We start from the raw sequence: 22,957 nt of genomic DNA on the forward strand, positions 1-22,957 counted from the left end.
ATTTTCAAACAAGTTAAGCATGTATTTATTTACCTTTACCATGATTGGGCATGTTTATTGGTGGGTAAATTTGGTAAATTTCCATGTGTGGTGGGGGTGGGAAGGTGGAGAAGACATCTGGAAAACTTGTGAAGAAAAGAGCAAAAAGGCAGAAAATCCATTTGGCCAGAAACTGTCTGTATAACTAGATCATATTTTTCAGCATATCCAATGGAAGTAATAAACCCCCAAATCCCCACAGGGTGTCACGCTTTTGAAAATGGAGTTGCATACTCTACATCCAGGTTTAAAGCTGGTTAAAAATTAAGAATATTCATCACATTACCCCCGCCTCGCATTCACTCCTTTTCTTATTCTTAAAGATTCCAGTCTACAGGAAAGTTAACTGGTCACCTAGGCCCTGTCATGTGCCTTACTGTAGACCGCATTTCCAATGGACAAGATCTTATCATCACTGGCTCAAAGGATCACTATATAAAGGTAATACATCTTAGTATTAACATTTTCTCCTTTATTGTATTTTCACTTGACCGGTAGGGGCAGGGTTTAGGATTAGTGTCACTTCCATTTTCTACCTTCCTCTCCCAACATCCCAAAAAATGGCAGCCCAAATGGAAAATCATATATCATGTAATGCATATGAATATGTTTATTAATAATACCAATTTTATAGCACTTTCCATCTAACGATGGCCCCATCTCAAAAAGTATATAACAGAAACAGTCTGATGAAGGGCAACAGCAATTTTTAGACTCGGGGAAAGATTTCCATATAAAGAGAAATTAAAATATTAGGGCAGTATCAAAAGTGAGAAGATGAATAAGTAGTGACATAATAGATTTACACACAATATTGAACTGTGTACAGAGGTTAAATCAGGAGCTCTCTTCCTAATGCACTGAATGATGAAGGGATCCTGAGGAGAAAATAGCATGTGGTCATGTAATTAAATACTGTACATTATGCACACCCAGACAGTGGCAGAATTAAGGTTATGCAGGCAACCTTAATTCTAGTGTTTTCTAAATTTTGAGTGCCTGACTTTGCAACCCAAATAGCTTCCTTTTAATGTCATTGTATTTGTATTGTAATATGTTGTCAAATTAAGTTGGAAAAAGGCCAGCAGGTAAATCCCACTTAATTTAGTTGGAAAGATTTAGTCATACTCTTGAAGGGAGATCCTAAAATATGGGATGTAAACTTAATTTATTTCAGTGGTTTGATGTGTATTAAAATACTAAGAACAGAATATACCACTGAAGTGAATGTAATCTTTAGATAAAATTAGCCTTGCATGTCGTTCTGTGACAGATGCAACTGTTCCATGAATTTCTAATTGAATGCCATGCATAATGAAATTTTTTTAAAAAACAAACCTTTAATTCATTTAAGCTTTTTTTTTTTTTTTTTTACATTGCCAAATAATCAGTTTTTCTTACTGTCAAGTTTATTTATTGTAAAGTGCTATTAAGGTAACTAAGTTGCATGGCACAGAGGTTATTTGAATGGAGCTAATGGTCTGTTGTTTGAAGACCCTGCATTCTGGGACCCTGTTCTCAGAGAACTGGGAAGGAGAAAGGTATATGTGGCTCAGAGGAGACATCAATACTTAACGGGACAGAACACTTACAGAAACAAAATTTTCTGGAAATTACCACCTCTTCCTACAATTATCCACCTCTCAACTACAAGACAATGCTCCCACCGTTATGCTCCTCATGCTGCTGCATGCTCCTTCCCTGAGCAGTCAGAAATTACTAACAGGCTGTCTGTGAAGATACTAAGGCTGAAAGGAGATTTTTCCTCTGCTACAGAGCAAATAAATATTGGGCATTGGTTATTGGTATTTGGACACATTTTTATAATACAATTAGAAGATTATCCATTGGTCTCCTAGTGAGTTAGCACTTCTGAATAATTCCCACTTGCAGTGAATTCAGTGACGCTCTGCTACATTAATTGAGTTGGGGCTCTGCCACATAATTTATGTGTTCCACAGTACCCTGGGTCTTGCCTATAAGGAATGAAACCCTCCAGCTCTTTCCCAAGTTTCCCCCTATAAATCATTCATGGTGGGTATGTCTACACTGCAGTGCAAGCCCAGATTCAAACTCAGGCTCAAGCCTAACCCCGCCTGTGTACACACAAATGATGCCAACTGAGGGTTCGGCTCAAGGGTCACAGATCCCATGGGAGTGGCAAGGTTGAGCCTGAGTCAAGCTGGGACCCATGGTTCAAGCCCTATTGCTTTGCAGTTTAGATACAGTCTCACTGGACTCGTGCTCTGGAAGTCCACCAAAGGGATTCCTCAATCCCACGGGCCGTCTTTCTTTGTCGTATGGACAGTCAAGTTTGGTAGATAGACCCAAGTTTTCCACACTACACCACAAACAAAGGGCTAGAGCAGCCACGTTTTGGAGGGCACTAAGACTGGGGTATGGGTGGTTGGACTCAGGCCCGCGTGAGTCCAACCTTCAAGGTAGGTGTTGGAACCCCAACAATTCCTAACCTGGAATTACAAAATGAGCGTAGATGATCAAGCCCTAGGTTAACAAACTCAGGGTCTGCTAACTCGAGTTCTGCTAAACCTGAGCTTACATTACGTTATCCCTGAATATATTCAAGATAGCTACATGGTAGAGGTGAAATGAGTTCTCTGATTTATTTTGTTAATTGCCTGCCAAGAGCAGATAGCATGTCTGAATATTTATTGCTATTCTTGTTCTAGATGTTTGATGTAACTGAAGGGGCCCTTGGAACTGTTAGTCCAACACACAATTTTGAACCACCTCATTATGATGGGATTGAAGCACTTACTATCATTGGAGACACCCTTTTTAGTGGGTCCAGAGATAATGGAATAAAGAAATGGGATTTAGCTCAAAAAGACCTGCTTCAGGTAATGTAAAATCAGGTGGATGATATGATAATTTTGCTGTAGTACTTTTGTGTGTATTTCATACTTTATAAATGAACAGTCGATTTGTGTTCAGCCTGTCACTACCTACTTTGCTGCTGCTGTTTTTAATTTGTTAGGTAGGTATATTGGGCAAATAGACTGGACCTGTAGAGCTGCTCTTTTTACTCGGAACACCATTGCTTTCCTCTGTCGTTGAAGTGGAATGTCAGAAGACTGACCGTGAAGTGGTTTGTACTCTGTTAGTATAGCACAGAACATGTACTTTGATTGGTTGGCTTCAAGAGCATTGTTATAAACACATGAATATTCCACGAGGATGTGATTTCATCTTAACCTTCTTGTGCTCTGAATTGGTTTATTAACATCAGTATTGTGGGCAGTGTGGAGAATATTGAATTGAGGAGTAATTCATGAACAAAATTTTTAGTGTTTCCTAAGGCCTGGTCTGCACTGGGGGGGGGGGGGATCGATCTAAGATACGCAACTTCTGCTACGAGAATAGCATAGCTGAAGTTGACATATCTTAGATCAACTTAGAATCACTTACTTCGTGTCCTCACGGCGCGGGATCAACGGCCACCGCTCCCCCATCGACTCCGCTTCCGCCTCTCGCCGTGGTGGAGTTCCGGAGTCGACGGCAAAGCGATCGTGGATCGATTCATCGCGTCTACACATACCCTAAGTAACAATTGTTACAAATCGGATTTCAGAGCATTTTCACTGTATAGCCTTGGTTTTACTTACAACTTCCAAAAACATTATTTTTGTCTGAAACGTTTTCTTACGTGGTCTCAACTGAAAAGTGCATACATATGTATATGTGTGTGTAAAATTATAGCTATAATGTTTCAAAACATCTCTTTAGCTACATGCATCTAGAAAAATATGTTTCTCACTCTAAAAATAATTGTCATTTATTTTCAATAGGACTAGGTTAAAAACAATAGAACTTTGAAGTGTGGCTTAAATGATTTTCAGTCTGGAGTATCTCTACAAGCAAACTAAAAAAACATTGCTTGGACAATAGTTCTGAAAGTCATTGGAAAAATTAACCTCTGAGCATGCTCAGTGGGTACCTGCAAGGATTTGTAGCAGAGCCTAACATCATCTTGGTTTGGTTTTGGTTTTTTTCCTATGACATACTGCACATTGTTTTGACAGACCTTTATTTAAAACATTTTGAGTGAGGTTCTGTTCTGCAGCACATGAGTGAGGGCTAAGGCAGCTTTAAGCCACCTTTTGCGACCTCCTGATTCTGGGCTGCTTCAGGGGCTGGAGAAGCCACTGACATTACTGGAGGCCTGTCTAAACCTCCCTGGGCTGTTGTATGGGCTGCAGCTCCACAAGACTCTGCCCCTATGGCAGGGCTTGAGGGAGTCCTTGAGACAAGAGACAACATTATTTAGGCAAGTCAAAACTAAAGAAGATGTGAAAAGCAGCAAATCTGATAAAAATAAATGCTTATTTTACACTGTGCACAATTCATCTGTGGAACTGATTGCCATGAGATATCATTCATGCCAAGTGCTTAGCAGAGCTTAGGAATTCTTGAAAAAGTATTGGACGTCTATATAGGTATTGAAAACATCCACAGTTATATCAATAAGGATTAAAATAAACAGAAGTTATTCCTTCAGGGCATGAGAGACCCACTAACTGATGAGGTTAAGAAGAAACTTCCTGTGTGGGCAGGTTATTTTATAATTGTGTCTTGCGTGGTTTTTTTGTGTCTTTCTCTAAAACTCCTAGTCAGATCTGGAATGGCAATTCCTATTTTCCTGAATTTTACTGAATGCTAGGACTTCCAGTTCTGAGATCATTAGGGGAGGATGGACACTTAATATCAGAGCTTACTTATGCTTTCAGGTTTTTTGGTGGAGTCAGTTTTTTTTGTTTGTTTGTTTGTTTTTTTGCTCTACCTAATGCCTCAGCCACTTGGGAGCTCTGCAAATAAGTTTAGCAATAATTTTATAACCTGATGGCATATATTGTATTATATAACCTTTTCTGGCAATAAAAACACCCTGGTTTGTAATGCTGTATGTATTCTCATTGTGTACTACATGTTTTAGCTCTGCTCTTGACTGTTTTGGGCATGACTATTCCAGAGGGGGAGAAAAGTGGAGTCAGAAGCCAAAGCTAAAGTTGCTCTAAAATGTAATTGTGCTGGAAGTTACGGTCCAAGCCTGCTCCCATTGAAGTCAATGGGAGCAGGCTTGGGACATTAGTTCACTGCTCTTGGTCTCAAATGAATGTTATTGGCATCCTGTTTGGGTACTGTTTTGCTTTCTGAATCAGCAGTGTCTCTCCTCAATAAAGGAAGAATGTGTTTTTAATAAGTGTTCCTCAAATCTATTTATAATACATAGGAGGGAGAGGGGAAGAGCTTTAGGCCTGGTCCACACTAACCCCCCACTTCGGACTAAGGTACGCAAATTCAGCTACGTTAATAATGAAGCTGAATTCAAAGTGCCTTAGTCCGAACTTACCGTCTAGACAAGACGCGATAAATCGATCCCAGAAGATTGATTGCCTGCCGCCGAACCAGGAAGTAAATGTAGACGTACCCTTAGACAGTTTCACAGTTCCTTAACTATTTCTATACAGCTAGTAAGCATCTTACCCATTTGCATCTTTAGGGGTCATTTTCTTTAGTCTGAAATTTTTCTACTGTTCCACAATTTGTTTTATATGCTTATCAGTAAAATGCAGAACCTGAACATTGAAATATACAATTATTGTGTATCTACAACTAACTTCTCTTGAAAGTCAACATGTACGGGCTGAGCAGGTAGATATCAGAGTCAGTACTGGGCATAGTGAATTTTATTCCTGTTCTGCGATAACACTTAGCAATTCACACATTCAAAATTATATACAAATGCTAACTAATGTTGTTATATAAAACATTTTTCTACCATTGTGGTAGAAAAGCTTTATCCCTGTTTTACAGAGAGAGAAAGTGAAGCAGAGAAGTTGTGACGTACCTATGTGACGTACCACATAGCTAGTCTGTTGCAGAGCTGGGAAACTGGGATTAGAACTCAGAACTTCCTGATGCCTAAACCTGTGCTCATTCCTGTGCCCACTCTGCCTTCTAGCATTATTTGTGTATCATTTGTTTTTCAGCAAGTTCCTAATGCACACAAGGACTGGGTGTGTGCTCTTGGACTGGTGCCTGGCTCCTCTGTTCTTCTCAGTGGCTGTAGAGGAGGTATTCTAAAGCTCTGGAATGTGGATACATTCACACCAGTAGGAGAGATGCGGGGACATGACAGTCCTATAAATGCTATCTGCACCAACTCCAGCCACATTTTTACAGCAGCAGAGTGAGTTTGTGTTCTAATGTTTTCCATACATGCTTCTTTCTCTTTCTTCACGTGTAACTCAAATTCTGCACAAACAAATTAATTCAAAGCACTCACAAGTGTGCTAGTCACTACACAGTAAAAGCAGAAAGACTAGGTCCATGCTCCAAATTGCTTACAGACTGCAATACGTTATGGAGATCTCGGGCCGTCCACTGCTAGAATATGGCATCAGAAGATTCCTATAGGCCAGGAGACAACCCAAAATGTCATGCTTTTGTAATGTGAACACACCGTATATGTACTAAGCAGAAACTCCGAATATGGCAACTTCTTACTGACCTCCCTTCATGAATTAACATGAATACTCTAGTGAGTAATGCATTATTAGGTAGAAGTGAGAAATATCAATGATTAGTGACAAAGGGTCAGATCTTCCCATTGCACTCCCAGTATCTGAGAGCCTGAGATAGAAAGATAGGCATGTGGAAAAATCAAACATACTGGAGACACTATAAACAAGAAAAGTGTCTAATTCTAGAGAAAATGGAGGCGTCTGCATCAGAGCCTAGGCAGACAGTAACTAAGGTGAGCACAGGGCCTGCCAAGGCCAAAATTGTTATTTATTGAGGCACCTACCTTTAAGAAATACTGAGCTGCCACAGCTCATTGATTGGGAGCTGCCAGTGCTCTGCGTTTATCAAAATCAGGCCACGTATATTTAGATGCCTAAATATGGGTGTAGGTGTCTCGTATGTATTTATGTTTGAAAATGTTGGTTATATACATTTTAAAATGTATATCATACATAAATCTGATGTCTGTGTGCTTAGATTTTAAATAATTAAAAATAAGACTATCCCAGGCTCTAGGTACCCTTATGCCTCATTAATAACGCAATAAAATCCTAGCGGTGTTAATAATTCCAACAGGCAGCCAGACACCTACAGAAATTTCTTTCTTCATCATTGTGGGAAGCCAGGCCTTAGCTTTGGCAAAAGCCCAGTCAAACAAATATCACATGTAGTATGCCCAAAAGGTCACCAAAGTTGGGCTATTTCAGGTCAAGGGAGGGCAAAAGTTCCAGAGTTTAGAGCCCTGCCAGCTAACCCTTTTATAAAGACAGGAATATAAGAAATGTGTATGTGCCTAAGATACAGTATGTGAGGTAAGTAAACAATTACCGTATACACTCCATCATAAGCCAGTTCATTTATAAGCCGGAACCCCCTTCCCCCCCAAGATGGATAAGTAAAAATGGAAACTTTTTATGACCCATTCATAAGCCGACCCTATAATTCAGGGGTCGGCAAACTTTGGCTCCCGGGCCATCAGGATAAGCCGCTGCTGGGCCGAGATGGTTTGTTTACCTCAAGCGTCCGCAGGCACAGAAGTAAACCTAAGTAAACAAAGTGTCCCGGCCCACCAGTGGCTTACCCTGATGGGCCGGGACAGCAACTGGTGGGGACATTTGGGGGGGGAGGGGAGAGAAGCTGAGGGTCAGGGGAGTAACCCCTGTGACCACTCCCCACATGACCCCACCCCTAGCCCGGGGCCCCCACACTCTCCCCATCCCATCTCTTCCCACCTTAGCTGGGGCGGGCCAAGGGAGGATGTCTCTGGCCTGGCTGGAGCTGCTCTGCCAGACCGGGCGGCGCGGCTGCAGCCTGCTCCGGCAGGCCAGACCAGGTGGCGCAGCCACAGCCTGCCAGCCCCGGAGCTGCAGCTGCCTCGGAGGCTGGGGGGAGAGCAGCGTAGCCGGAAGCGGAGAGACTCTGGCCCCGCCTCTTCCCTTCTGGCTCTGCTGCCTCTCCTTGCTCCATCTCTTGGGGGGAGGGGCTGTGTCCCACCTCTCCCTCTCTATACCCGTTCATAAGCCGACCCCCTTCTCTGATGCTTCCCTTTTTTACTAAAAAAATTCGGCTTATGAACGAGTATATACGGTATTTAGTCAAGTAATAGGAGATAGCTAAAATCTGATAATTATTTACATCAGGTTCATATCTGTATTAATACATTTTCACAGACTATATGGCTGCTAACATAATTCAGATCTTTTCATTTTTCTCAAAAGGTGATGTTATTGATATGTTGTTTAACATGTATTGCACATGTTGAAAGGAAAAACATTTTAAAAACTCCTGAATAGCTTTACAAGAAGGCTCCTCCATAAGAATTATCGCATAGAGCTCCAGAATTAGGGCCCTTCCCTATCCTGGATGACTGAGTACCTTTTTATTTTGACTGAAACTTCCTGCAGTAGGTTAGCTGGGATTTGGGCTTTTAAATGGGTGCTTTTGTCCTAGCCATGCAGGAAGAAAGATAAGATGCAATGTATATAGTTTAATTAGACCACAGCGTTATTCACGTAGCATATCTAGGAATACCTGGCAATAAATCATGCAGTGCAAGTCACCATTTTTTCATTAATCGTTTCTACCTATTTGGGAGGGCTATTTGGGATAGCACATCCCTCAACCCGCGCCGCTTCCCGAACCGTGGCCAGTGGGAGCAGCGATCGGCCAAACCTGCGGACGCGGCAGGTAAACAAACCGTGCTTACCCTGGCGAGCTGCGTGCCAAAGGTTGCCAATTCCTGCCCTATACAAAATACTTGTGTTAAGGAAACATGTGTCTTCCAACAAACAAACAAACAAAAACCCCATCTGACCCTGATGCTGGCTTGAGGCCATGCTTACATCAAGATCAAGAAATGTCTAGGACAAAAATACCGTATATACTCGTTCATTAGCCCGTTCGTTTATAAGCTGACCCCCCCCCAAAATGGATAGGCAAAAATAGCAAAAACTGTATGACCCTTTCATAAGCTGACCCTATATTTCAGGGGTTGAAAAACTTTGGCTCCCGGCCCATCAGGGTAAGCCGCTGGCGGGTCGGGACGTTTTGTTTACTTGGAGCATCACTTCCCGCAGTTCCCATTGGCTGGGAACGGCGAACTGCGGGCACAGGGAACTGAGGGGCTCCCTGCCTGCAGACGCTCCAGGTAAACAAAACTACAATGTATTAGATCAGGGATTGGCAACCTTTGGCAGGCCGGGCCGGTTTGTTTACCTGCCGCGTCTGCAGCTTTGGCCAATCACAGCTCCCACTGGCCACGGTTCACCGCTCCAGGCCAATGGGGGTGGCAGAAAGTGGCGGCCAGCACATCCCTCGGCCCGCACCGCTTCCCGCCGCCCCCATTGGCCTGGAGCGGCGAACTGCAGCCGGTGGGAGCCGCGATCGGCCAAACCTGCGGACGTGGCAGGTAAAGAAATTGGCCCAGCCTGCCAGGGTGCTTACCCTGGCAGGCCACGTGCCAAAGGTTGCCGATCCCTGTATTAGATATTCAATTCAATGATTCCATAGAGTTTAAAATCATCAAATTTTACTGTAGACCTCTTTATAAGCCAACCCCCACTCTTTGATGCGTCACATTTTTACCAAAAATATTCTGCTTATGAACGAGTATATAAGTATATATTTAAAACCAGCTTAAAATAAATTGACAAGCTAAACATTTCCAGAAACTTTTTTTTTTTCTTTTTTGCTCACTTTTTCTGTTTGATATCACAAATGTTTTACAGTGATCGAACTGTGAGGATCTGGAAAGCTCGCAACCTGCTAGATGGACATATCTCTGATACTGGAGATGCAAATGAAGATATAGCCAGTAATTAAACATGAATTGAAATGATGGGCACAAATGAATACTGTGATAAAATGCTGTGTATTCTAAGTGCACTTTGCAATGCATTTACTAGGTTAAACACTGACAACTGGAATAAACTGGAAAATGCAGCTGATCCCAACTGGTAAATATGTGTTGTATTCTACTAGAATTGATATCCTCAGAACGCTTGCCCTGTATACTGTATTTAAAAATAGCCTATTGGTAATATACTTGAGTCTCCCTGATATATCTAATGGCTGGATTTGTGTGCATATATAACACTTGTAATTTAAACAAATTGGAAAGTAATCTGCTCTAATAAAAGTCTCAAACCTGTAACCTGAAATACAAAACAAAATACTCCTATTGTACTTCACTCTCTCAGACATTCTGATGAGCTGATTTGTATCTTGGGATAACATGGGAATGACGCATACCGTACTAAGCCTTTAATTAAACTAGGCCTTGGTTTGAGATTGTAAAAGGCTACCTATATTGATGTTATAAAAGTAGACTGAATAAAATATCTAAGAAAGTTGTTAGTGTGACAGATATTTTTAATATGACTGTTTCTGGCTAACAATGAATGCCATATGATTTGTGTTAATGTTAGCGTATACTCTTTTTGACCAAAGTTGTGTAGCTGTGTATACTCTGTGCTCAGGACTAGAACTAAATTGCTGTTAAATTGTTATGTTTTATTAGTGCTTTGCCTATATTCTGTAATGAACAGTATTCTTAATGTCATAATAGACGTATATCTTAATCGTTTTTCTTATGAACTTGTTTTTAATCATCTCACATTTTCTTTTTTAACAGCAATTTGTCATTCATTTTTATCTAATTTTCTATGCTGCTAAAAATATTTCAGATACGCTATGTTTTGCAAACTTGGCAGTGACTATGAGAACTGTACCACCGGCATTGGAAAAAGCTATGTAAATAGATGGATTGTAAAAAGAGAATATGTTATCTTGTGCCTATGTGGATTTTAAAATGCTGCAGTGTGTGAATATTGAAAGAGGATGTATAGTTTACCCAGCTGCTCCAAATATTAATTTGTAAATTCTGCAAGTTTTAAAAGTTTATGTAGATTCAAAAACAGTTTGAAATTTTTTTTTTTGCAGAAAATATCAGCCTGTAAATTGTAGCTTATGTAGGTGATGCTTAAATAAACATGTGACTGTGAATTATTTCTCTGTGCATTTTTCACCATTCTGTCTGTAAAGAATGCATTATTAAAGTATGCTTCCTGAGGCCAAAAATTTTATATGAAATATGCAGTTTTAATGCATATTAAACTGATGAGAACGATCTGATGAGTAAAATATTCCATAGATTCTACTTCTGTACTGCTTCATTGTTCTAATTGCCCTTTATTATTTACTATGTGTGTTAAAATAACACCTAGGAACCCCATCAAGGATTAGGGCCACATTTTGCTAGGTACAGTACAGACTTGTAACAAAGCAGACATTCCCCACCACAGAGAGCTCACAATCTAAATTCCAGACACTACACAACAGGACAACAAAACAGACAAAAGCCTTGAAAATTTCTATTAATTTGTTACATGAATTTCCCATCACATTAAATCAATTTGAAAAGTAGATGAAAATTCATAAATCTTCTCACTTAATAATCTTAATTTATTCTAGTTGAGATTTGCAAAGTAATAGCATTGTTTGAGTTAACAGTTGTGTTCAGGTTGTTGGGAAGCATCATTTACACTGGGAGTTTAAGCGCTCATTCTGACTACCAAAAAGGTACATGCTCGAAAGATTTAGGACCATATCACACCTTCCCATGGTAAAACCCTTAGGTAGCAGCTATGTGTGTGAGTGAGTGTGCCCTCTAGTGTCTGGTCCACAGAGAGCAGAAGGCATCTGGTACTACTACCATCAGCTGCAGGAGTTCATCTGTAGCTTAAATTGTACTAGAGACCTGTGGTTTTGGAGCTTGAAAGTTCAGGGTTCTAATCCCACTACCCAGTTAGGGGTACGGACAGGAGCGGCGCCAGGATTTTTGCCGCCATAGGCGGCAGCGCTCCTGCTCTGAGCATTCGGCGGCCGGGGTCCTTCCGCTCCGCGTCTTCGGGGCACTTCGGCGGCGGGTCCCGGAGCGAGTGAAGGAACCGCTGCTGAATTTCCACCGAAGACCCGGAGCGGAAGGACCCCCCGCCACCGAATTTCCGCCGAGGGCGGCAAAATGCCGCCCCCGGCGACCGCCTAGGGTCGCCTAGTGGAAGCGCCGGCCCTGGGTATGGATTGGTGGATGTGAGAATTGTATAGTTACCGTGTAATCTGCAGAACACATTCATTACTAGACGGCCCAGGGTACTACCATAGGTCACCTTCATGCTGTCTGACTAATGTTTCCCCTCAGTGGGACAGTTGGTGAGGAGATCCTGGGAGCAGAGCCATGAAACCCCACAGGTCCTGCCTGACTTCTGATGTCTTCCATCTGGCAGACTACAGGAAAGCATCCAGCTCTTCAATTTTAATTTTAGTTTACTTTTAGTTTTTAGTAACCAACTTGTTTTACATTCTGTATCTTTATCCAGTAGAAAAACTTTACCTGACATGCGTAGAAGAGCATGTGTTTTGGTTAATCTCATGCCAGATACTAATGTTTGGAAAATGTTTGCAGTGTCTCAAATTACAGATATGCTGATGTAACTGTCATAGTGTTGCCCATTATAAAAGGCTGACATACTGTGTGAACTACTTCTACCTGTCTGACCATGAAACGAATCAAGAGTCTTCATTTTTTTGCTGTTCTGCTTGCAGGTCAGTACAAATGATATTTCTATTTTGCAATAAGTAGCTTTCAGAAGCTGAATGTAGTGTCTGTAAATACAAAGTAGATACATGGAGAAGAGATCAGGCATTTTGTGTATGGAAGAGAACGGTAGAGGGAGAAAACAAAATGGGAGTAGAGTTGGAAACCATCGCAGGCAAGGGAAGGCTGCAATGGGGATAAAGAGGGACTGGGATGTCTGTCCAGTGCTACAATTAGATACTGATCCAACAAGGCATGTGTCTAACTCTGTGCACGTGGATAGTCACACTGAAGTCAATGGGACGACTCACATGCTAAAAGTTAAGGATGTACTTAAGTGCTTTCCTCATTTGAAACCTAAGAAAGGGAAGGCAGCCCCAAGATAAGATTGCCCAGCTCCCACTTCTGAGGCTGGGAGCTGCACCCACTTATACTAGAGATTGATTCAGTCTAGAGCCTAAGTAAGGGAGAAAGTTGGAGGGGACATCATAGGAGCCTCTGCACACCAGGACTAGCTACGCCATGTAATGTACCTTTTAAACATGCAAATAATCCCAGCATGTAAGCTATCGGTATTATTACACTGGAGAAAATGTGGTTGCACTCATCCTCCTCAGGGATACCTAGTAATGCAGCATTTGCTAACCTAGTTTCTCAAAAAACTGGAATCAGAAAGAGAAAACATGTAGGAGAAGTTTTCATATTTATATTTCAAGGTACTTATTTTCAACATCCGTTTCCATGGAAATTACCTTGAAAAAGCCACCAGTGGGCAGCAAAAGCTCTTACTAATTTCAACTGCTGATTTCCAATTCCAGCTTCTACTAATGTTTACACAGAAACAAGCCATCAAGCCAGCAAAAATGAGCTAAGGGTTTTAAAACAGGGAGGCATAAAAGAAAGAAGGGACTCTCTTTATTTTTGTTTTTCAAGTTGCTCCAACCTCATTTGCACCAAAACAGTTAGAAATGTGTCTGGGAATCAGCAGCTGCATGAGAGAACCTACTTGTACCTTTCGGCACCCGAGACTTACAAGGGCTGGTTTTCAGAATCAGCTATGGACTCAGTGCTTCAAACTGGCAAGAGAAATTATTATTTTTTAAATGTTCTGACATCTACAGAATCAGAAATTTTGCCAGGGAGCCAGTTGTCCTTTCAAAATGCCCATTTTATAAAGAATTTCAGTGTACAAATAAGTTAGTATAGCTCTAGTCTGAAAAAACACCATGTAAACTGACAGATTTGCTAGTTCTGTGTATTAAATCATGTCTGCTGACTTTAGGGATGAAAAACAAGCCTATTTTTGCATTTTAGCCGAACTAACATAGCTAAGATTAAATGAGTTGGGTTCATACCACCTTGTGCACAGAATCATAGAAGTGTAGGACAGGAAGGAACCTCAATAGGTCATCTAGTCCTGTCCTCTGCACTCAAGGCAGGACTATGTAATAACTAGACCATTCCTGACAGGTGTTTGGAGGTTTTTAAGAACAGGTTAGATAATGATGGAGATTCCACAACCCTCCTAAGCAATTTGTTCTGGTACTTAACTAGCCTGGCAGGAAGTTTTTCCTAATGTTTAACCTAAACTGCCCTTGCTGCAGCCTCCATTGCTTCTTGTCCTATCCTCAGAAGTTAGAGAATAATTTTTCACCCTCCTCCTTGTAACAACCTTTTATGTATTTGAAGACTGTTACAATGTCCCCCTTCAATCTTCTCTGCTCCAGATTAAACAAACCCAATTTTTTTCAATCTTTCTTATAATCATGTTTTCTAGACCTTTAATCATTTTTGTCACTCTCCTCTGGACTTTTTCCAGTTTGTCCACATCTTTCATCAACAGTGTTACTGTGTTGCATTCAGATACACCTGTGCAAAGCAACAGACTGCAAAGGGGTTGCACATTTGTCAGTGGGGGCCAGAATTTGTAACTCATGTGGCTGAATAGGGTGTAAGTGAAGACCTAAGTTTGGCCTGTGGAACATTTAGTGATGCACATGAATGGAAAGAGTCTCACTTGACTCTGACCAACAAGTGAGTTTTGCAGGGCTGGCAGTTAAGTTAGGATCCAGAAAGTTGTTTCCTTTCCCCTAGACTCCCCCATCTCTCTTCCTGAAAATATGAGAGGCAGTTCAGACTTGTCCCTCAGGCCTAGCCACATCCTTTCTGCCTTTGTGTCAGATTTATCTCCAGCAGTGGAAACGGCAGTGTGTCACCAATCCTGCCTTGTCCCCTGCAGTCCTAGTTTTTAAAGCTGACTTGGGCCCCTAACAAGCAGATCTTCCCTCCACCCCACCCCCTGTTCTCCCCTTCAGGAAATTACTTTTTAGGGGTTTTACTCCCCCAAACAGGGCCCCCTGTCAAGCTCATTCCCTCACATGTTTCTCCCTGCATCATATTCTGGATGGAGCAAATCAGAGGTAGAGTTGCTCCTTCCTCAAGGAGCCATAGCAGGGAGTTTTACCATGATTGCTTTCAGCCCATAGACTCTGAGCAGCCAGTGTTGGGGGCTCAGAGTCTGGGCAGCTGGTTGAAGTCTTTGCATCCTCCCCACAGCCAAGACTCCTCAACAGACATCTTCACAAAGGCAGGTCAGTCCTCTTCATCTCTTGGTAATTTGCAAACAGGACCTTCATCCTTGAGAAGGGACTTTTTGGGTAGTAATTTCTAAACTCCCCTGAATCCCACAGGCCAACCCATTTGTAAAGGGGAAAGCCCCAGAGTTCCATCCCAGTTCTTACGGGGGTGTTTGAGTCTGTGCATAAGAAGTCTGGCATTCTTTCTAATTCTCCTTCCCAAGGGGAATATTTGAGTGCTCTTATAAATGTTTTTACTTTCCAAATATATATCAGCTGAAAAGGTGTGTGTGTGGGGGGGGGGGGGGGGGGTAATAAATCCCACCCTGGGCAAAAAAGGGGTAATGGGCGACTATGGGCTCAGGTGACCCCATCATGCTACACCTTTCAGAGATGTCAGTTTTGGAGGGAGGAACTTAAAAAGAGGAAACCAGGCCAGCCAGTGGCAGACCAGCCAGGAGAGTGGGTCTACAGTTACTGCAGAGAGGGGTGACTGAAGGCAAGGATTTGTTGGATGACCACTGCCTAGTGACCCCTTCCTGAAGGAAAGGAGGGCTTACTGCTGATCCACCTTTGGAGGGAACTATTTCTCCATATTGGCCTGTGAGCCTAGTTGGGACCACAGCTTACCAGAAGCATCTCTTAAGAAAGAGAGTCTTACCACACCCACAGGACAATTAATTTGTGTTAATTTCCTTTTGTGCTCATTGACAGCCCTGGAAGGGGCAGACTGTCTAGGGCTCAGCAGAGACTAAGTTGTTTTTTTTTTTTTTTTTTACAACTGGGCTGGGTGGTGGAACACCTGGACATTGCAAAGCAGAGGCCTGGGTGAGTGCAAGGGCTCAGCCCAGGGCCTCGGGGGTGAGCTGAGGAAGGAATCTGGTGACAGACCATTGGAGCTCAAGAGGCCTTCCTTACTCCCTTCAGATGGGCAAAGACCCAAAAGGGAAAGAGAGATAAGAAGTGGCCAGTCCTTTGTGTTCAGTCATCCAGCCCCGAAAACCAAAGAAGAAGAGAGAAGCCCAGTAGGATCTAGATCTATATCTCCTTCCGCAAGGTCTATCTCCTCCCTTGGAAGAATAGGAATTTCTGCTTCAGATAGTGATAATCCTGAGTCAGAGAAACAAAGGATGTTCTTTCACCTGACATGCTGGAAACTGTGAGCAGGAAAATGGTGTCCACCACTGAGATCTAGCCAGAGAAAAAGGAGTCATCATCTAAAGCCCAGGATGCAAAAGCTAATTAGGGCTTACTATTTCCCTGTATTTAAATAAAGCATTAGGGAGGCATAAGAAACTCCTGACAAAGCTGACAGGGTCCTAGAACCTTTGTCCTTGAGAATGAAGCTGCATTAGCATCCCTGGCAAAGGAATGCTAATTCCAGCTGAGGGGCATTTTTTTCTAAATGACCCTGCCAACAGGAAAATAGAAGTCACTATGAGAATGGAATAACCTTGGCACTTCTTCCGATGCCCTTAAAGCTTGACTGGCGACCAACCATATGCTTTTCTATGGCCACTATGTCCTGGGGGAGAGAAGTAGAAAGCTTCACGCCTCAAAAGCATGCCAAATTAAAGTTGATTCTATATATATGTGTATATATGCATGCATGTGCCTCTCCAGACACTCGCTCTCTCATATCTACTGTGTTCAGAGTAGATGGATCTTGCACTCCATGAAGCTAGCAGATAAATCAATGGCCAGGAACCCTCTTTGGTTTCATCTAGGACAACAGAGAACTATTCAAAAGTACTTCTCTGCACCTCAAAATTATCCTGTGGAATCCTGCTCAGGGAGAAGACTGTAAAGATGACTGACAATAGAGGTAGCCAAAAAGTTTGCTTTCTGCTGCTGGTAAGTCCAAGAAGACCTACAGGGCTGCATAAAAAGTCAGAATAGTTTTCATTTCTACTTAAAAGGATACCAGAGAAGGGGCTTCTCTTATTCCAGGGGTAATACCTGGTCTTGGAACACAGGAGGAGGTCAGCACAAAGGGGACCACTGAACACAAAAGCTTTCTGGACAAAATTAAATATTCATCGATAGACTTCCTGGTCTGACCCCTGAACTCAGAAGTGGATTCCAGTTGATGTACAGGAAGCTCGACTGCCTCCCCTTGTTGGATTTATCTGGATCCAACCAAAACCACACAGATATGAGGCTCTTCCCCAGCATGCCAAAGATCACTAGAACAAATAAATGGCTCTAGCTCACTGATGCCCAGTCTCTGTGTTTTCTTCCAGCTCTTTTGCTCATGATTCAGGAGATAAAGTAGGAAGTGTCAGATGGTCTTACCACATTGTCCTAGAAAGCTGTGGTACTCAGAGCTAACGTAGGTGTCTCAAGCATCCGCTACATTTTCCTGCATCCCCTAACCCAAAACTCTTTCCTATATCCCAAACCAGACTACTGAAAGGGACTTGATGGGTGGGCGGAACCGGGATAGTTTGACTGGGAACAAAAAAGAGGGGTAGGGCGTCAAGGGAGGAGAGAGCGGGTGCCTAGCATGGAGTGAGAAGAGAGGAGTTAAAAAAGAATCTGTTGTGCTGCTCCAGTTGAAGTGTTCAGCAGTGATCTCATTTTAATTCCAGTGTCCTTAATACCAAGAAAAATATGAGACAAAAGGAGAGTTATCGCTCAACTGGATATTATTCAAGATTCATGAAAGGTCAGACGTCTTTAGCCATGCTTGTTAACAGATTATAATGAGCACTGATAACCTCCTTAAAAGAGCAAAAGAAGTGGGAGGCAGGAGTGAAAGGAAGATTGTCTTGCATTGTTGCTGACAATCTCTTTGGGGAGAGTCTTCAGATCCCATTTTGAACTTCAAGGATCCCCCCTAATTTCCCTCTTTTGACTCCCGTCTCCCCAACATGTGTATGTGACACCCTCAGTCCCAAGACTCATCATTTCCAGGAGAACACTGTTTATTCTGGGCATTCAAACCTTGTCCTTAGGAGCTTCTTTCAGAGGGAGATCTCCTCAGTGCCCAGCTCCCAGCCAGCCTCCTCTTGCAGCGGCAGAGGCATACCCATACACTGTACACTCTAGCCCCTACCCCACTCTCTTCTTAAAGGGCCAGCTCTCATTTCTCTTATATAATGTACAGCACCATTAGCAAAAGTGTACAGTCATAAATATTCAAAGTTCCTAAATATAAACAATATGAAATTATTTGTATATTATAGAGACCTCACATGTGCACTTACTCAACCCTGCTTTAGGTTACGTGCACTTCTGGCCAAGAAGAAGGTAGATGGGCTTCCCTACGGAACCCACCATCTCTGATCCTAAATTGATGAGGGGGTTGCTAATGCTGTGGGAGATACTACTCTCAGATCTCCCTTATTTAGTTGGGTTGAGCTCCAAACCCTGATTTATTTTCCTTTCTCATCTCACTACCCATTAACAAAATTCGATATCACTCCATGGGCTGGCTGCACCATGGGAGATTTCAATGATCATCCATGTCCAACTGTAAATTCTGTGACTGGTTATGGTCACATCAACAGTGCTAGAAAATCAAGGAGCCTGCACAGGGTAATCCAGAAGGAAGAAGTCGAGAGTAAACTCAGGGCTATTATTCTTGGGAGACACGTGACTGTGCTTCACAAAGATTACCTCTACAGCCTATTGAAAGCAGCTAGTTGTGCTGGTGTAGCAACTTTAATTCCAGCTGTCTCCATGTGTTGGCATTTTCCCCACAGGAAATGGCTCAACACAGGCATGTGACACAAAGTGTTTGATTCAACAAGCTTAGTTACCCATTTTAAAAAGAGGAATGAAACTTGTCGATGTTCCCCATGGCTGTAGTCATTCATGCTATTTCCAAACTGTAGGGCCAAATCAGAGGTAAACCAATGCCAGGTCCTAAAAGACCTTTTGTGATAGACTATGCCAATGGGGGCATCCAATGCAAAGACTTACACGGAATGCCCAAGCATGAGGGGGGAATGGTTCTTTTTTTTTTTTTTAAACAAATTGAACTTGGTGTTGACTAAAGAGCTTGATTTCACTTGGGTCAATATTCTGACTTCATGCCGATGGATAGAGGCAGAAAACTGAAAATTTGTGATCTCAGCCCACTCTAACGAAGGCCATTTCTACCTGAGCAACCCAGTTCATTTCCTGTCTCTAAAGCATGGAACAGCTGATGAAGCTTTACATAATCTTGGGTTTTTAACTTAATTTTTCTCCCCAAGTGTTAATTTTAGGGCTACTTCCTTCTGTTGTTCTAGTACTGGTGCAGCTCCAGGAGTGTTAGTGGGAGCATTTATAAGAACATAAGAACAGCCATACTGGGTCAGACCAATGGTCCATCTAGCCCATTATCCTGTCTTCTGTCAGTGGACAATGAAAGGTGCTTCAGAGGGAATGAACAGAACAGGCAATCATTGAGTGATACATCCCCAGTTGTCCACTCCCAGCTTCTGGCAGTCAGAGGCTAGGAATACCCAGATCATGAGGTTGCATCCCTGACCACCTTGGCTAATAGCCACTGGTGGACCTATCCTCCAAGAACTTCTCTAGTTCTTTTTTGAATCTCGTTATAGTTTTGACCTTCACAACATTCCCTGGCAATAAGGTCCACAGATTATGCATCATGTGAATTACTTCCTTTAGTTTGTTTTAAACCTGCTGCCTATTAATTTCATTGGGTGACCCCTGGTTCTTGTGTTATTTGAAAGAGTAAATAATGCTTCCCTATTCACTTTCTCCACACCATTCACAATTTTAAAGACTTCTATCATATCGTCTCTTTTCTAAACTGAAAATCTGTCTTTTTAATCTCTCCTCATATGGAAGCTGTTCCATACCCTCTTGATGCCCGTTCAATATCTTTTTTGAGATGGGGTAACCAGAATTCCACGCAGTATTCCAGATGTGGGCATAGCATGGATTTATATAGTAGCATTATGATAGTTTGTCTTATTATCTATCCCTTTCCTAATGGTTTCTAACACGTTAGCTTTTTTGACTGCTGCTACACATTGAGAGGATGTTTTCAGACAGCTCTTTACAATGACTACAAGATCTTTCTTGAGTGGTAACAGCTAATTTAGATCCCATAATTTTGAATTTATAGCTGGGAGTGTATATTACTTTGCATTTATGTACATGGAATTTCATCTGCCATTTTGTTGCCCAGTCATCCAGTTTTGTGAGATCCCTTTTTTAGCCAATGATTTTAGTTTATTATTCATTGTGTGATGTTATAATTAACTAGCATGCTATGTCATATATAATCATTGTATGCTAAATAGAGTTAAATTGTAGGATTATAGAAGTATAAGATTGATCAGTATTATAGGAAATAATCATGTATTCGGTATTTAAGTAAGTAGGGCTGGAATGCACGGCCTGTAAGCTGAGGACTGCAAGATTTTAGTTTAGCTCTTTTAGGCCTTGAAGCTAAGGAATGCTGACATAAGTAAATGACCGAAAAATAACCCGGTGCCCTAAGATTATGGGGAAAGAGGTACCAAGTGGTAATATTGTGAAAATCTAGCTGGAAGATTAATTTTAAATTATAAAAATGCTGTAAAAGCACATATTGTCTCCAACATGTGTCTTAACCACAGGATACAGGTTGTACATCAATGTTAGCGAGAGCCTACATAGCCTATAGAATTTGGGGTCCCTTATGTTTCTAGGATAAGAGAGGATTGACTCTTCCATGTACATGCAAAGAATGTAGGTATAGACAGAATCACATTATAAAAAGAGGGTGCCCAGAGCGGGAAAATTGAGCTCCCTATGGGAAACTCGTACAGGAGCCATTCCTCTACTGATAATCAATCCATGGAAGACCCATCAGACCCAACACTATTTTTAAGGATGTGAGTATAACTATATTTGTGTATAGATCTTTATAGAATTTCTATATGCTTCATAACGTTAACTGTAATAAAACTTGTACTTGTGAATGTGTGTGGTCACTACCGTTGGTCTTTGTGTTCCTAGAGACTCTAAATCTGAAACAAATAGCAGAGGTGACTTTTACTCTGTTAAACTTGAAACTGTAGTGACCAGAACTGAACCCACAGTTGTGTAATACCACATTACAAAATTCACTTTAAATAAAATAAAAGGCTACACTTTGTAACTCTTCGCAATCTGCTTTGGACTTAACTATCTTGAATAATTTTGTATCATCTGCAAACTTTGCCACCTCACTGTTTACCCCTTTTTCCAGATCATTTATGAATATGTGAACAGCACTGATCTCAGTACACCCTGGGGGACACCACTGTTTATCGCTCTCCATTGTGAAAACTGACCATTTATTCTTACCCTTTGTTTTGTCTTTTAACCTTTATTGATCCATGAGAGGACCTTCCCTTTCATCCCATGACTGCTTACTGTGCTTAAGAGCCTTTAGTGAGGGACCTTGTCAAAGGCTTTCTGAAAGTCCAAGTACACTGTATCCACTGGATCACCTTGTCCATGTTTCTGGATTCATACAGACCAGCTGCCAGAGTTTTGCTCTCTTTGTCATCTAACTCTGCTCAGATCAGGCCTAGATGTTACAGTGCTAAAAATTCCAGCAACTGGTCTACATTAAAGCTCCCACTATGTCTAGCACCAGTTACTCCTGAGGGCATTCTGTGCCAAAAAAAATTAAAATTGTATTTGTCAAATAAATGTGGAGGCTCCAGCATGGAATTGGGGAGCACAGGCCACTGGCTGCACAGACGTGGGAGATCACTGTGCAGGTCCACCCGCCCGGGACACAGACTCACCGGTGAGGCTGCACCCAACCCTGACACAGCGCAAGGACCTGGCCTGCCCCAGAAACACCCCAGAGCCCTGCTCTTCTGTGTGGGCAGGCAGGCTCAACGAGGCAGGATCCAAGTGTGGAGGGGCTTAATGTGGGGGGGATCCAGGTATGGGTTTAGAGGGTTCTGTATGGGGCAATCTGGGTGCAGGTGTCTCGGGGGGGGGATCCAGGTGTGGAGGGGATCTGGATGCACAGGGGCTTGTTGGGGGAGTCCAGGTGATGGTGGTTGGGGCTCAGCAGTGGGCGGGGTCTGGGTGTGGCGGGGGATAGTGCTTGTCAGGGGTGTGTGGGTGAGGGGGTCCAGATGCTGGGGAAGTGGGGCTCAGTGGGGTGGGGATCCAGGTGCAGGTGGCTCATTGGGGTGGTCCAGGTACAGGGAGAGTGGGGCTCATCAGGGGGTTCTGAGTGCGGGCGGTTCAGCTCAGGGGGAGGGTCTGGGTATGAGGGGGTTTGGATGAACGGGGGCTGGGTAGATGGGGGAGCAGCTCCCTGTACAGGGATCTCTCCCCCTGCAGCTGAGGAGCAAGGGGGGGGGGGGGGGGGGGGGGGGGGAGAAGAGAGGTTGCAGAATTTCCTGCAGCCAGGGGAGAAATCTGGGGGTGGATTTGACCCGGCCCTGGATGCCATGCAAGGGAAGAGGAAGTCCCATCCTCCCCAGCCCAGCCGGGACTAGCAGCTGAGCCCAGCACAGGGTAGGAGCCACCAGCCAGGTCTTCCCCAGTCCTGCCTCCTGCCCCACAGTGATTTACTTCTCTGCTGGCTGCCCTGGGCACCCAAAACATACTGCAGGGGAGGGTCACATGACTGCTCTTATGACTTCCCTTTGCTTCCCTGTCAGAAAGTCATTTTTCTGCGGGAAAGCAAAGAAATCTTCAGGGGACATAAATTCTGTGGATGTGCAGTGGTGCAGAATTCACCCAG

At 42.7% G+C, this 22,957-nt stretch overlaps 2 protein-coding genes across 3 annotated transcripts in view; both read left to right on the plus strand.

Moving 5' to 3' along the window:
* Positions 1-11,082, plus strand: part of KIF21A (kinesin family member 21A) — a 112,261-nt gene extending 101,179 nt beyond the window's left edge. The window contains 4 exon segments of the mRNA XM_024200814.2: positions 363-480; positions 2,730-2,900; positions 6,051-6,250; positions 9,813-11,082. Coding sequence (XP_024056582.2) covers positions 363-480; positions 2,730-2,900; positions 6,051-6,250; positions 9,813-9,906 — 583 coding nt within the window. The 3' untranslated portion in view covers positions 9,907-11,082.
* A 1,522-nt stretch (positions 11,083-12,604) lies between these two features.
* LOC112107197 (maltase-glucoamylase, intestinal-like) overlaps positions 12,605-22,957 on the plus strand; it is a 102,374-nt gene continuing 92,021 nt past the window's right edge. For both annotated transcript variants that reach the window (XM_026648971.1, XM_026648972.1), the window contains exon 1: positions 12,605-12,687. In XM_026648971.1, coding sequence (XP_026504756.1) covers positions 12,642-12,687 — 46 coding nt within the window. In that variant the 5' untranslated portion in view covers positions 12,605-12,641. The remainder of the gene's footprint in view (positions 12,688-22,957) is intronic.

Source organism: Terrapene carolina, unplaced genomic scaffold (assembly GCF_002925995.2).
Source record: "Terrapene carolina triunguis isolate 2854851 unplaced genomic scaffold, T_m_triunguis-2.0 Scaffold68, whole genome shotgun sequence".
Taxonomy (NCBI): Eukaryota; Metazoa; Chordata; order Testudines; family Emydidae; genus Terrapene; species Terrapene triunguis.